This window comes from Fundulus heteroclitus, chromosome 2 (genome assembly GCF_011125445.2).
Source record: "Fundulus heteroclitus isolate FHET01 chromosome 2, MU-UCD_Fhet_4.1, whole genome shotgun sequence".
In the NCBI taxonomy this organism is placed as follows: Eukaryota; Metazoa; Chordata; class Actinopteri; order Cyprinodontiformes; family Fundulidae; genus Fundulus; species Fundulus heteroclitus.
Window position 1 is genome coordinate 9,175,841 of NC_046362.1, and position 12,060 is coordinate 9,187,900.

General features: G+C 44.6%; 1 protein-coding gene across 3 annotated transcripts in view; it reads right to left on the bottom strand.

The window, feature by feature from the left end:
• peak1 (pseudopodium-enriched atypical kinase 1) overlaps positions 1–12,060 on the bottom strand; it is a 109,701-nt gene that overhangs the window by 15,888 nt on the left and 81,753 nt on the right. For all 3 annotated transcript variants that reach the window (XM_036147299.1, XM_036147298.1, XM_036147300.1), the window contains 2 exons: positions 8,504–11,921; positions 2,685–2,926 (listed from right to left, as the gene is read on the bottom strand). In XM_036147299.1, coding sequence (XP_036003192.1) covers positions 2,685–2,926; positions 8,504–11,814 — 3,553 coding nt within the window. In that variant the 5' untranslated portion in view covers positions 11,815–11,921. The remainder of the gene's footprint in view (positions 1–2,684; positions 2,927–8,503; positions 11,922–12,060) is intronic.

Sequence of the window (12,060 nt, forward strand, 5' to 3'; positions counted from 1 at the left end):
CAGATCGCCACTAGTGTTTATATCTTGCCTGCTCCTTCAATAAAAAAAAAAACTTCAGTTTTGTGCACTTTGCTGCATCAGTGGCCAGTGCTTGTTTCTCACAGCCGCTCCATCTCTGCTCCCCTTTCGTTTTTTCCGTCCCGCTCCATTTTACATGGTCTATAGGGGTCCGGTGCACAACTTGCTGTGTTCTGCACTGCATTTGATCCTTTGCAAAGTGTAAATGGAGTGGAGATTTCTTTGCTCCGTCTGCAGGAGCTATGAAGCTCCATAGCGGGGTGTGCAGCCATGATGAGACCATGATGAGGCAGCAGCAGCTGTCTGTGAGGCTGACGACAGAAGTGGAAAAGGGAATCATGGCTCCCTCAAGTCGCCGATAACACAGAAAAAGGACAAGAAGGTTTTTTTTTTTTTTTAAATAAGCAGATGGAGTCCCTGGTACCGCTACAGTTGGCAAACTACTATATGTACGACATAGACTGAATATTTCAGACACCCCAATAATTAGCCAGCAAATATCAAATTGTAATAGTTACTTAAAAAGCTCAGAACAGGAAATAGTTTAATATTCTGTCCAATAAGGACCTGAACAACAATGCTACAGTGAACGTGTTTTTATTCAATAATAACTGTCAGCTAACATCATTACAGCTGTAATAATCCATACGGTATATTGTTTCAGCAGCAGCAGAAATACTTTAAGTGTTGCTTGGATCATGTCATACATTTTTACGTAAATACCACGACTCCATGAAACTAGTATTGTTACTCATATGATGAGAATCTCCAACAGGCTCATCATGTCAGACGCTTAAACACTGAATTGTCTGAAGATGAAACGTTCAATGCCCTCATAGAAGCTCTAAAACAGGATCTTAAAAAGGGAAGCTCCATAATCAGCGCTAGTTTAAGTGTATATAAAGCAGGTCAACAGCTTAATGAGCCTCTCAGTTATTTCCTGATTTCTTTCCCTTTCAAGCCAGCCACCTGATGGCTTTTCAGCACATCTGTTTCTCTAACCCTGGGCTTTAATATCGCTGTACTCGACCAGACTATGGAGATCACAGCACAAAGAAAACATATAATTACTGTCAGATCATCCTTGAGCACATCAATAATACACGCAGTCGTACAGTACATCATGCATCAGCCTGTTTAGAGCTGATGCATGCCTGTTTCTTACTTTAGGAAGGCAAAAACCTTTGCCATGCTCTGAACTAAAAACACTTTAATTCAAAATTTTATTTATATAGCGCCAATTCATGATACATGTCATCTCAAGGCACTTTCCAAAGTCAATTTCAATCAAATCATACAGATTGGTCAAAAAGTTTCCTATCTAAGGAAACCCAGTAGATTGCATCAAGTCTTGACAAGCAGCATTCACTCCTCATGAAACAGCGTAGAGCCACAGGGGACAGTCTTCTGCATTGTCCATGGCTTTGCAGCAATCCCTCCCTTCAGCATGCTCATTACCGTAAAATACAACTGAAGGAGAGACTCGAGTCTCAATTATCGCTCTATGTCAGAAACAGCTTTTTACAAACTGGAGCTCCCAGCTTCATGGGAAAAGATTTCCCACCTCAGGCTGACAGATATCAAGTTATTCTGGGTGGCAGACGGTGGGTGACAACTGGAGCTGAGATTTTTGAGCTCCAGTTGTTTTGGGAGCGAATACATTCCAGCTCTGTCACATGAGGAAGCGTGCTGACACAGGAGAAAAGTAAAAGAAGAAATACCCAAACTTGACCAGAGTTCCAGTGATAATGTTCACCTACTCGTTGGTGTGGTCTAGGCAAAGAAAAGGATGATGGATTGTTGTTGAGATTTTATGTCAGACTACATAAAGACGCGCAGGAAGAAAAATAGTGAATGCATGATTTTTAAAACTGAACAAATAAAAGTGCCTATTTCATTTAATCCGTTTTACTCCAATAACCCTTAAAAACCTACAGAAGGGCAGAATCCTCTTCTGGCAGACGACCTCAGCAGCTTCCAACAGCAGGTTGGAAAAGCAGCCGTTCACACCTCCCTCTGACAGAAAAGCTCCTCATGCACCAACCTCACACCAAGAAAAAAAAAAAAACCTCTCTCAGCATCAGATGATCATGAAAGCTCCAGGATCTGACAATGTTTCCCCGTCACGCCAGAGAACCCGCACTGACCAACTAACCGTCAACGAGCCTCTAGAGCGGGCAGGGCTCAGACACGTAGGAGAACCAATGACCAACCTGTCTGTAATTTAATCCCAGCATAAATCCAGATGTTCTGCCAAAGACAGAACACCAGGGAACAAACAGCATCATGAAGACCAAGGGACAGAGTTGTCACGTTACCAAAATTTTTTATACCATTTCAACACTAAGAACAATACTCAAAACCATTTTCAATGCCGCGGCAAAATGTTTTGAAGGCAAATGGTTGTTTGTGGTTAATGCAAAAAATATATATCTCATTTTTTTATTTTATTTTATAAAAAAAGCGTGTCACACTGTCCAGATGTTGAAGTTCAAACTAGTTTGTAAACCTCGCATCCATTTTCTTCAACTTCACAGTTTTAAGTTTTACATTAAGTGTGTGATGGTCTATTTATTACATTAAAGTCCTAAAAACAAAACATTCAGCATTGGGGTTTTAACATGATAAAACTAACAGCATGTTTGGTTCTCATGAGCCATTCTCACCCAGGTTGCTGTAGGTGGCGCTGCACCGGCTGGAGGCAGGAGAGTGGGATGGATGAGAGTGGTTTCCATCCTCCTCCGGCTCTCCGAGGCTGGCGCTGCCCTCTCCGCCGCCGACTGGGGGGTCGGCCTGGTTGGCGAGGCCCTCACGGGCGTCCCCGAACACCAGCCCCAGATTCACTCTGGCAGGCAGAGGGATGACCCTGGGCAGGTCCCGGTCCCTGGCATGGCTGGCTGGTACCTGGCTGCACATGACAGAGAAGGAAGGACTGCTATTTATGTTGCAATGTGTCAACTTCGCATCATTAATTGCATGCATCCTATTAGATTAGAGTTTTTTTATTCCTTTAATAGTTATTCTACTTTAGACAAGGATTCTGAATTCAGATCATTTGAAAAAACAGAAAGCAAAAAGCTGCTCTTTGCTGTTCTTTAGAAAAACAGAAGAGAGGCGAGGTGAAATCAGAGAGCTACGGTATCTGCTGCTGTTATAATCAAGGCCTTAAATCAGTGTTTCACCCGACTACATCCATCTTAGCACTGATGAAAGCTTCAGAAATGTGTTTTAACAAGTTGAGGGAAAATAGGTCACTATTCAAGAAATCTTAATTTTATTTGTGAAAACATAAAAAAAGGAGATGAGATAAACCTAAAAACTAGAATATTTGAACAAGTCAAAGGAGGATCGGTTTGATCAGCACTGATTCTAAATGTCTTTGAAACATAGTTTGTGGTTTGTTAAAACCTTTTACTCCATTTCTGGAAAAAAAAGAAAAAAAAGATTTGTAGTATTCTCCAGCTTTTTGTTAAAATATTGCTAAGAGAATGTATCGTCACATCTCATGGCATTCAAACTGCTTGCCAATTACATATCTGTCCAATCTGATGGACTTTTGATGTCAATAATGCACAAATCCGATCAGCTGTAAACCCAGGGAACGAGATACTAGGAGTCGAGAGAATTGGGCTTATTGTGTTGATGGGGAGAAAAGACAAGAATGTGGAAAACGTGGATTAACAGCACTAGATGTCTTCATCTTAATATTTCACAATATCTCACTTTCATCCTTTCCATCTATCATGCAGCTCTAGTTATGGCCCTACAAAGTAAACATGGTACAGAGCAAAAATAAGACAGACGATGGACGGAACCAGTAGAAGAACTGTAAGTCCAGGTTTTATTTGCCTGACTGGCTGAATCAGGTCTTCTTCTATGGTGCAGCTGTGTTCAAGACTTTATAGTCAGCAGAAACTTAACAGGAGCTTAAACAACATAGGTGTATCATTTGTCCAGCTTTATCCTCCAGCGTGAATCTAACTTACGGACCTAATGGGACGACTCCTTAGCTTGGTCTGTTCTCATGAGCTGACACATATATTATGTCGTTTTGGGAGGTGGCTGACGTTCTGTAGACTTTAACCGTAACTACAGTACAGACATTAGCCCTGCTATTGTGACTGCTCGGTGTTAGACTCTACCAGCTTTCCTGAGTCTGGTTTGTCATTTTAGAGTAAAGCAAAATAAGGAAAAAAATAAATAAAAAGTGGCCAAAAAGGTCACAAAAGTTCTGTTTGTTTCACAGCTACTGGTCACAGGAAAGGCACATTAACAAAAATAACCTGAATCATGTGTCATTTCCTGTAATACAGCATATCTGATTCAGGATGTTACTAACGTGACTAATGATGGGAAGTCTAGCAAAAGTGACTAAAAGTACACATCAAGAAAAAAAAAAAAAACACAGCTCAGAAGGATTAGTTCAGGCCATGTAAAGTAAAGGAAAAGAGAAGACATGCTTCATCAGCTCACCGTCTGCCTTTCTCCTCAGCAGACACTGAGTCTGAGAAAAACCTCTCATCTGACATGCCTCAGATGTGTTCCCGCAGGCCAAGAAACAATCTTTGCGTCACAGAGCGACACTTTTGAACTTTCCAGCACGACAAGGCACTTCTCACAAGGACGGCCGAATGAGTAAACATGATTGTTGAAGAAAGCAGAATGAAAACACTAAAAAAGACTGCAGAGGGTGTTTCATTGACTTTAGCTCAATACATTTCATTTCCTCTAAGATTCTTCCCTGTTCTTTATTCAAGCAAACAAGAGAACCTGATTCTGCAGCGGGCTGAAATATCAATGATTTACAAAAAGCCATAAAACTGCCTGAATGATCACTAAATGCCTAAAGACCATTTCAATAGAAGCATACTGTTCAAAGAAGACATCTAGAGTGGATTCACATCTCCACAGGCCCTAGACACAATGAATACCTTCTTGACTGAAACGCACTTCAACGTCAGGACCTGACTTGTTCAGACGGCACAAAGCAGCCTTGGTGCATTTCTCGCCTTCTCAGAACTCTGCTGCAAATGTCCAGAAGACAGAGGCTTAAAACAAATAAAGGACGAAGCCCTCCTTCCTCCCAGTTAGGTCAACAAGTTGGCCAAGTTGTTCAGAGGTTTTAAAGGGTGTGTAAAAAGATAAGGGAGTCAGCTCTTACCCACTGTACTGGCTCACACAGCTGCCCATCTGAAAACTCGGCAAAACAAGGAAGCAGAAAAATCACATTCTACGTCAAACAAGGTCCGGCTCCGAGGAACAAAACACTTTTTTCCCTGCAGGTCTTCTTTGCGTTTCTCCTTCTTCTTCTTAGTCTCTCCCTCTTTAACTGTTCTTACCTGTCTCAGGTAAAGTGTGTCGGCCAGCCCTGAAGAGCACGCCCACTGTTCACCAATAAAACATGATCAGGAAAAAAAAAAAAAAAACTCCCTTCTGAGTTAACCCCTCGCTGTCCAACCAAAATGTTGTGACCCGTCACTAAATTAACCGTTCTCTGCTCTGAAACATGGATAGAGATCAGTATTCCTCAGTAATACTGAGGGTATTAGGGCATTACTCAGTAGGGTATTACTAAGTATTCCTCAGTAATACTTGGTAATACCCTACTACTACTTCCTCAGTAATACTGATGGATACTCAGGAAACTTATTTATTTTCCTTTTAAGTTATAGTTTTCAAGCATATCTATGGCATTAAATTTCAGGAATTAACCGACTGGGAGTAAGCCTGTGAAAATGCCTGCTCTTAAATCAACCTGATTGGAATTAGGAACAAAAGCAAAAGCCTGATCAGGACGTCCGTAATGTAAACAGGCACTTATAAAAGGCAGCGGTATAGGAAATAACATGAATGTGTTCAGTGAAAGGTGTCCAGAAGTGTTAGTTTACATTAAATTATCACACGGTTTTAGGTCTTCATAAATGTTGCTTAGTAGAATATGATCCAACTAGGGCACTGAAGACTGAGAGTTCAACTCTGAGGTTCAATCAGTCTAATCATAGACCAGTCTGTCATCCTCTGGCCAGAATTAGCATTTCATTAAACTTTTAGTAACTTGTGTTAAGTCCACTTCACTGTATACAGCATGTCCCAATAGACGGCCTGATATGAAAAGCAGAACAAAGACACACTTGATTTTCGTGCGACTAGTTATGAAGTGGGAAAAAAAACTTAAATACTGAAAATCCAGGAGGAAAGAACAGACGGCAACAGCTGAAGGTGGTTGAAGAGGAAAAAACTGAAACGTTTCAAACGAGACAGAATGAGGCCGAGCTTTTGACAGGATAGGGAAGCAAAATATTTCCTGGCTTTGGGCTCAAAGGAAAGAGAGTATTAGGAGAGCAGAATTAGACAAAACAAAGAGGAGGGTGAGGAGCAACTTAAACACAACCCAGAAAGTCAGAAACGTGTCAGGAGGGCAGGTGTTAAAAGAACGAACCCCAGAAAAACAAAAAACAAACGGGGCCGTGTTTGGAGTAGATTTAAAAAGGAGAGATCAGGTCAGAATGTGAAGAGCAGGTTAATCAGATAAGCAAATTAAAGTTTCCGTGAAAGATTTGTCAGATCAGACGCTGAGCAGCACATCTGTGGTTTTCAGCGCTTGATCACATCTGATGTATCAGCAAATCGAATATTAACTCCACATTAAGGAGCCTTAATGCAGCATAAACATAAATCCATAATAATGCATTTATTTAACAAACAGAAAATAAATGATTCAATTGTTTTCACCGATTAGCTCCAGGAAGTTTAGAAAATGTGGCGGAGTCGGGAGATGGACGCTTTCATGTGTGGCACTAACAAGTCTTTTTATTTTACCGTGTATCTCACTGTCTTTAGGCACCAACTCTACACAACAATGAATCCGCTCTGTGTAAAATCCTCCACTTTTTGAAGGTTTCACAAACCCTCCAGTTATACCCAATAAAACATTGATGGGCTTATTTAAAAAGTGTTAAAAAACAACAAAGTTGGTCGTTGAAAAAAGTACATAATTTGACTTTGACTTGTTTTTGTTAAATAACCAAACCTAATGAAATAAAATTTCAATGGATTTATTTTTTATTTGAATCGTAGAAAGTAGATCATTTTCCCAGATCCTGAAGGACAGATATTAAAGGTCTGAAAATAAATATATCTGAAACCCTTTTATAGCACCATAGTTCCCTTCAAGCTAAAGATACACAGTGCTGTGCAAAAGTATTCAGACCCCTTTAACCTCTCTACAGAATTAAATGTGTTTTATTGGGAAATAATGAGAAGGATTAACACAAAGTAGTGGATAAATGTGAAGAGGGATAAAGGGTATAAAGACATCGGAGAGACCGTGCTGGACCTGAAGGTTTTGGCAGGTTTATGGGTCGTGGCGACAAACCTTGTTTGTGTTCAGCTCTGCTAACCCAATGATGCTGAGACATCTACCACAGTGTGAAGCTTACAAATGCAACCAGCAGCCTTCAGAAGTCACCTGATTAGTAAAGCAGGTGGTCAGATTGGACCAAAATTAGACTTTCCGGTTTTCATGTGAAACACTGTGGCAGTAAAGAATGAACTCTCCACATCACCCTGAACGCACCATCCTCACAGTGAAACATGGCGGTGGTAAAATGTTGCTGCGGGGAAACCTTTCAGCAGTGACTGGGGGGGTTGAGCACAGCAGGCATGGAGTTCAGTGGAGCTGAATTTAGGGAAATCCTGGGAGAAAACCTGCTGGAGGCAGAAACAGGAGAGAGTGGTGGGGGTTCTAACTTTCAGCGGGAAGCACTGTGGGGAGCGAATCTTAAAAATTAATGTTCTCAGATTCTCTCTGCCCACGCTGACTGAGCTTGAGATATTTTGTGAATATAGGTGAGCAAAATGTTCAGTCTTTAGATGTGCTGAGCTGGTGGAGGCAAACCCTAAAAGACATGCAGCTGTAATTTCAGCCGAAGCTAATCATTGACTCAGAGCGGCTGAATACAAATACATGCCACCATTTCTAAACGTTTACTTGCAAATGAAATTGAAACTTTGTAACCTCTTCCATCCGGTTCACAACTATACTGAAGTCCGCAGCCGTAACCTGACAAAATGCTCAAATTTTGAAATCTTTTGCCAGATACGGTAGAAGTGTGTTGGCGCATTTCCAAGCTCAAAACACTTCTCCTCTCTGAACAAAGCTTTTGATTTTTGGTGCACCTCTAATCTAATGTGAAGGGAATTGTTTCGTCATTCACAAGCACTTTGACAGGTCTAAAATATTTAAAAGGCAGCATATAGATGCAGTTTGTTCTTTTCAAGTTGCTTCTAAAGCATAAAAAAGTGAATTAAAAACAGAAAACTGACTGTATCAGAATAAATGCTCCTTGCATCACATACAAAGCTAGACGCTAACCTCTAGATATAAAAGGCGTGATCAAGGAAACGACACGTGAGACCAATCCAGGAAGACACTTTCTAAGCAAAATGCTCTGATGAGAGATTGAGAAATAAGAAGCAGAATTACCCGAGGTCTTTGCTGCTGGCGTCTCCTCCAGCGGATTCTGATGGTACTGTTTGCCCTGGGCTATAAGGTTCAGAGTCCCTGCTGTCTTCTGCCAGCAGATCCGTTTCTCGGCACTGCTCTATGCGCAGCTCTCCATCTCCGGGGCTGCTACCAGCGTCTGGTTTATATGTGAAAATAATGGTAGGTTTCTGGGTGGGATCTTCGGGTTTGGCCTCAGTGAACCAGTGCTGATTCTGGGCAGGCGGTGGCGGAAGGACGTGAATGACCGTTCCGTCTATCCCGACCAGCTTGCCCTTCTCCTTGTCTTTCTCCGCCTTCTCTCTCTGATCATCCTCGTCTTTCCGCCGGCGAAAAAAGCTCTTAAAGGAGATCCATCGTTTGGGTTTGGAACTCTCGGCTGAAACGCGTCTCCCCTCCCCACCGGGGCTCGGTTCGCCTTCGCCGGGTCGCGATGGGGAGCTGGAGGCCGAGCTCTTAGTCCAGTTGCCGAAATGTCTCTGAAGTATGTTGGAAGCATGATAAGGGGAGGACGTGGATCTTGGCGGTGGGTAGGGGGCACTGGGCTCTGATCGGGAAGTGGCCGCTGGGACAGCAGCGGAGGCACTCTGGGATTTTGACAAAACCTTTGAGGGGTTTTCCTTTTTTGGCTTGGAAAGACAGCCGTCGGTGCCGGAAAACAGAGATTTGGGTCGCGTGAGGGTCTCCTTCATGGCATCAGGTGGGAGGGCGTACAGCTCCTCAGAGCTGAAGGTGTTGGTTTGTGCTGAGGGGGACTCGGGAGGAGATTGAGGAGGCTGGATAGACGCTACAATCTGTGACAGCACAGCACTGGCCTCCTCTCTGTGGCCTACAGCTGTCCCAGCAGGTGACGTTAAGCCTCGATCATCGTCTCCACTTATCTTATAAGTGTGTGTAACAGCATTAGCAGCAGGGCTGGTTTTAGTTAGATTTGCAGTAATGGCGAGATTGGCAGAAGTGATCGTTGCTTTAGTGGGAGAGAGGGCCCCAGATGTGAGGCTCGTTACAGTGTTTGTTACAGCGCTTGAATCTGTAGTGGTTCTAACCTGCAAACTTGGCACTGCTTCAAGTGGAAATCTGCTCTCCTCAAACGAGGCTTGCTCTGACTGGCCTCTCCCAGACAGCGTTTTGTCTGTCGAGGAGGACTGGACACTCTCGGAGGAGCCGATCTCTTCGTAGGTATGGCTGGTAACCCTGCCGCCGCCCCCTTTTGTCTGGGACTGCTCCCCGTGGAGGCCCAAGAAGCTCTTGTACACTGCGAGATTGTCATACGCACTGGGATTGATAACAATGGGCACCTTGACTGCATTCTTAGAGCTGCGGGCGTAGGCTGGCTCATCTCGGATAATGATGGGGAAAGGAGGCATGCCGGCATTGTTGAAACTATTAAACTTGATCTCTGATAAATTCGGGGACTTTACGGGTACAGTTCGGGACGACGACAGCCCCGCAATAGGAGACGTGGGAGCTGACTTGTGACTGCAAAACTGCGGGGTGACGGACTGCCCAGGAGTCCCAAACCCGGGATCCACTCTAGGGATCTTCTGGCGAGGACTCGTGCTAGACGTCCATACTTCTTGATATCGTATTTGGCCGGTCTTCTTCTGGGACAGAGCGATGGATGAAGGGGACACTGACCTTAAAGGAGAAGATGGGGACAGGGGAGACACCGGAGAGAGGGGCTGGACCAATGGGGTGCTACAGAAGGACGTGGGACCAGAGGGTTTTGGAAGGTTTTTGGGTCGTGGTGACGAATCTAGCTTCTGTTCATCTTTACTGGCCATTGATGCCGACACATCGACCACAGTGTACGGCTTACAAATGAGGGATTTTTCCAAATTAACCACACGGTACGGTTTAGCCTGCTCCTCTGTAGGGCTAAAACTTATCGTAACCGGTTGTCCAGGAAGGGCCTGAGGCATTGGCATCCCTTCCCTGCCATCCTGCTCTTCTAACCTAATTGCCAGCACTGCCTTGTGGGTCTCGGCCACCTTGGGGGGACTAATACCCCTTTTTGGAGGCTCCTTGTTTGGAGGGCTCGTAGGCGGTGCGGGTGCCTTAGAAGATGTGGGCGAATGCAAGATGTTATTAAACCCACTGCTTCCACTACTGGAAATAGTGTGGGAATCTTCTTGTAGCGACGATGATGATTCTGGAGAGGTTGTGGACTCTGAAGTGGAGAGGAAAGCACTGCTTTGTGTCTCCACAGGTCCATAGGGAAGAAGGCTTCCATTGGAGGGGTATCCATTCAAGATTTCATCATAGCTATCATCATAGTCCACTGCACAGATTCGCTGCAGCGAGCGGTTGCGAAGGGGCACCGTATTCCACTTTTTCCCCGCTGCAAAGGGCACCGGAGACAAGGTGGCAGCACGGAAATTCGCAAATCGCGGCTGGCCTCGCATCCGGATTTCCATGGCTAGTAATTCTTCATCACTTTCATCCCAGCTCTCATGCTCCTCGTCTTCTCGTTCAGTTTCACCCTCTTCATCTTCATCCTCCTCATCCTCCTCCTCACTGGAAAACTCTGGGTAGCAGAAGCGGCCACCTTCAGAGCTGATGATCTTGGTGCAATCGCTAAGCGATACCCGCTTCTGAGCGCCTTCACTGCTGCCGCTTCCTAAAGCCAGGCAGCTGGAAGCCGGCAGGCCTCTTTCCAGGGACCTTCGGTACGAGCTGCTGATTCGCCCCCAGAATAGGTCTTTGGAACCAGACAGGGGTGTTGGGCTAGAGCCAGGGCCCAACCCAGCAATCTCTTTGAGGACATCTGTCAGTCCGCTGCTGTTATTATTTCCACTGGGTGTTCTTGGGCTGAGAGGTCCATAACCCTCTATTTCCTCGCTGTCATTCTCTCCTTCGTTGTTATTGTTGGGTCCACCAGGCCTCTTACGGTTCAGTCCGTTGCGGTTCCAGGCAGTAAAGGCCGACGTTTTACTTTGTTCTATTACGTTTGTTTGCTGCTGCAAGTTGCCTTCTGCATCCAGTCCTGCAGACACGCTGGGCAGCATCATAGTGGGCTTAACAGCGATGGTTGGCTTCTTGGCCACCGGAGGGCGGATGTGTCCCGAACGTGCAGATCCGGCCCCCGCCCGTTGGGAGTTCGCGGAAAGGTTAGGGTTAGCTCTGGGCCCGGCAGGAAGTGGATTTAGTTGCTGGTTTGATGGCGGCCTCTGCTCAGATGGAGGCTTCCCGCCGCTGCTCTGAGTCAAGCAGTGCAGACTCTTTGGTTTGAAGCAGTTCTTGCACTCGCCCGGCTTCCACACATGCTCGGTGAAGGTGCTGCAAGCTGACATGGCTGCTGGTGCAGAGGGCAGCCTGCTAGGTCAGTGCACAGGAAACCCCTCCATGAAGCCACGGCGGACAGGAAAGGACTGGAGCGCAACGATGGCGAAAACTGCACCTGAAACGCAGAACAGGGAAGAACACAACCCTTTAGAGATATTCGTAAACTCCATCAAAACTTTCATTTTTAGAAAAAAAAAAAACTACAATAGAGAAATACTAAACTAACAACTACAAACAGTTTTTGATTATGCAAT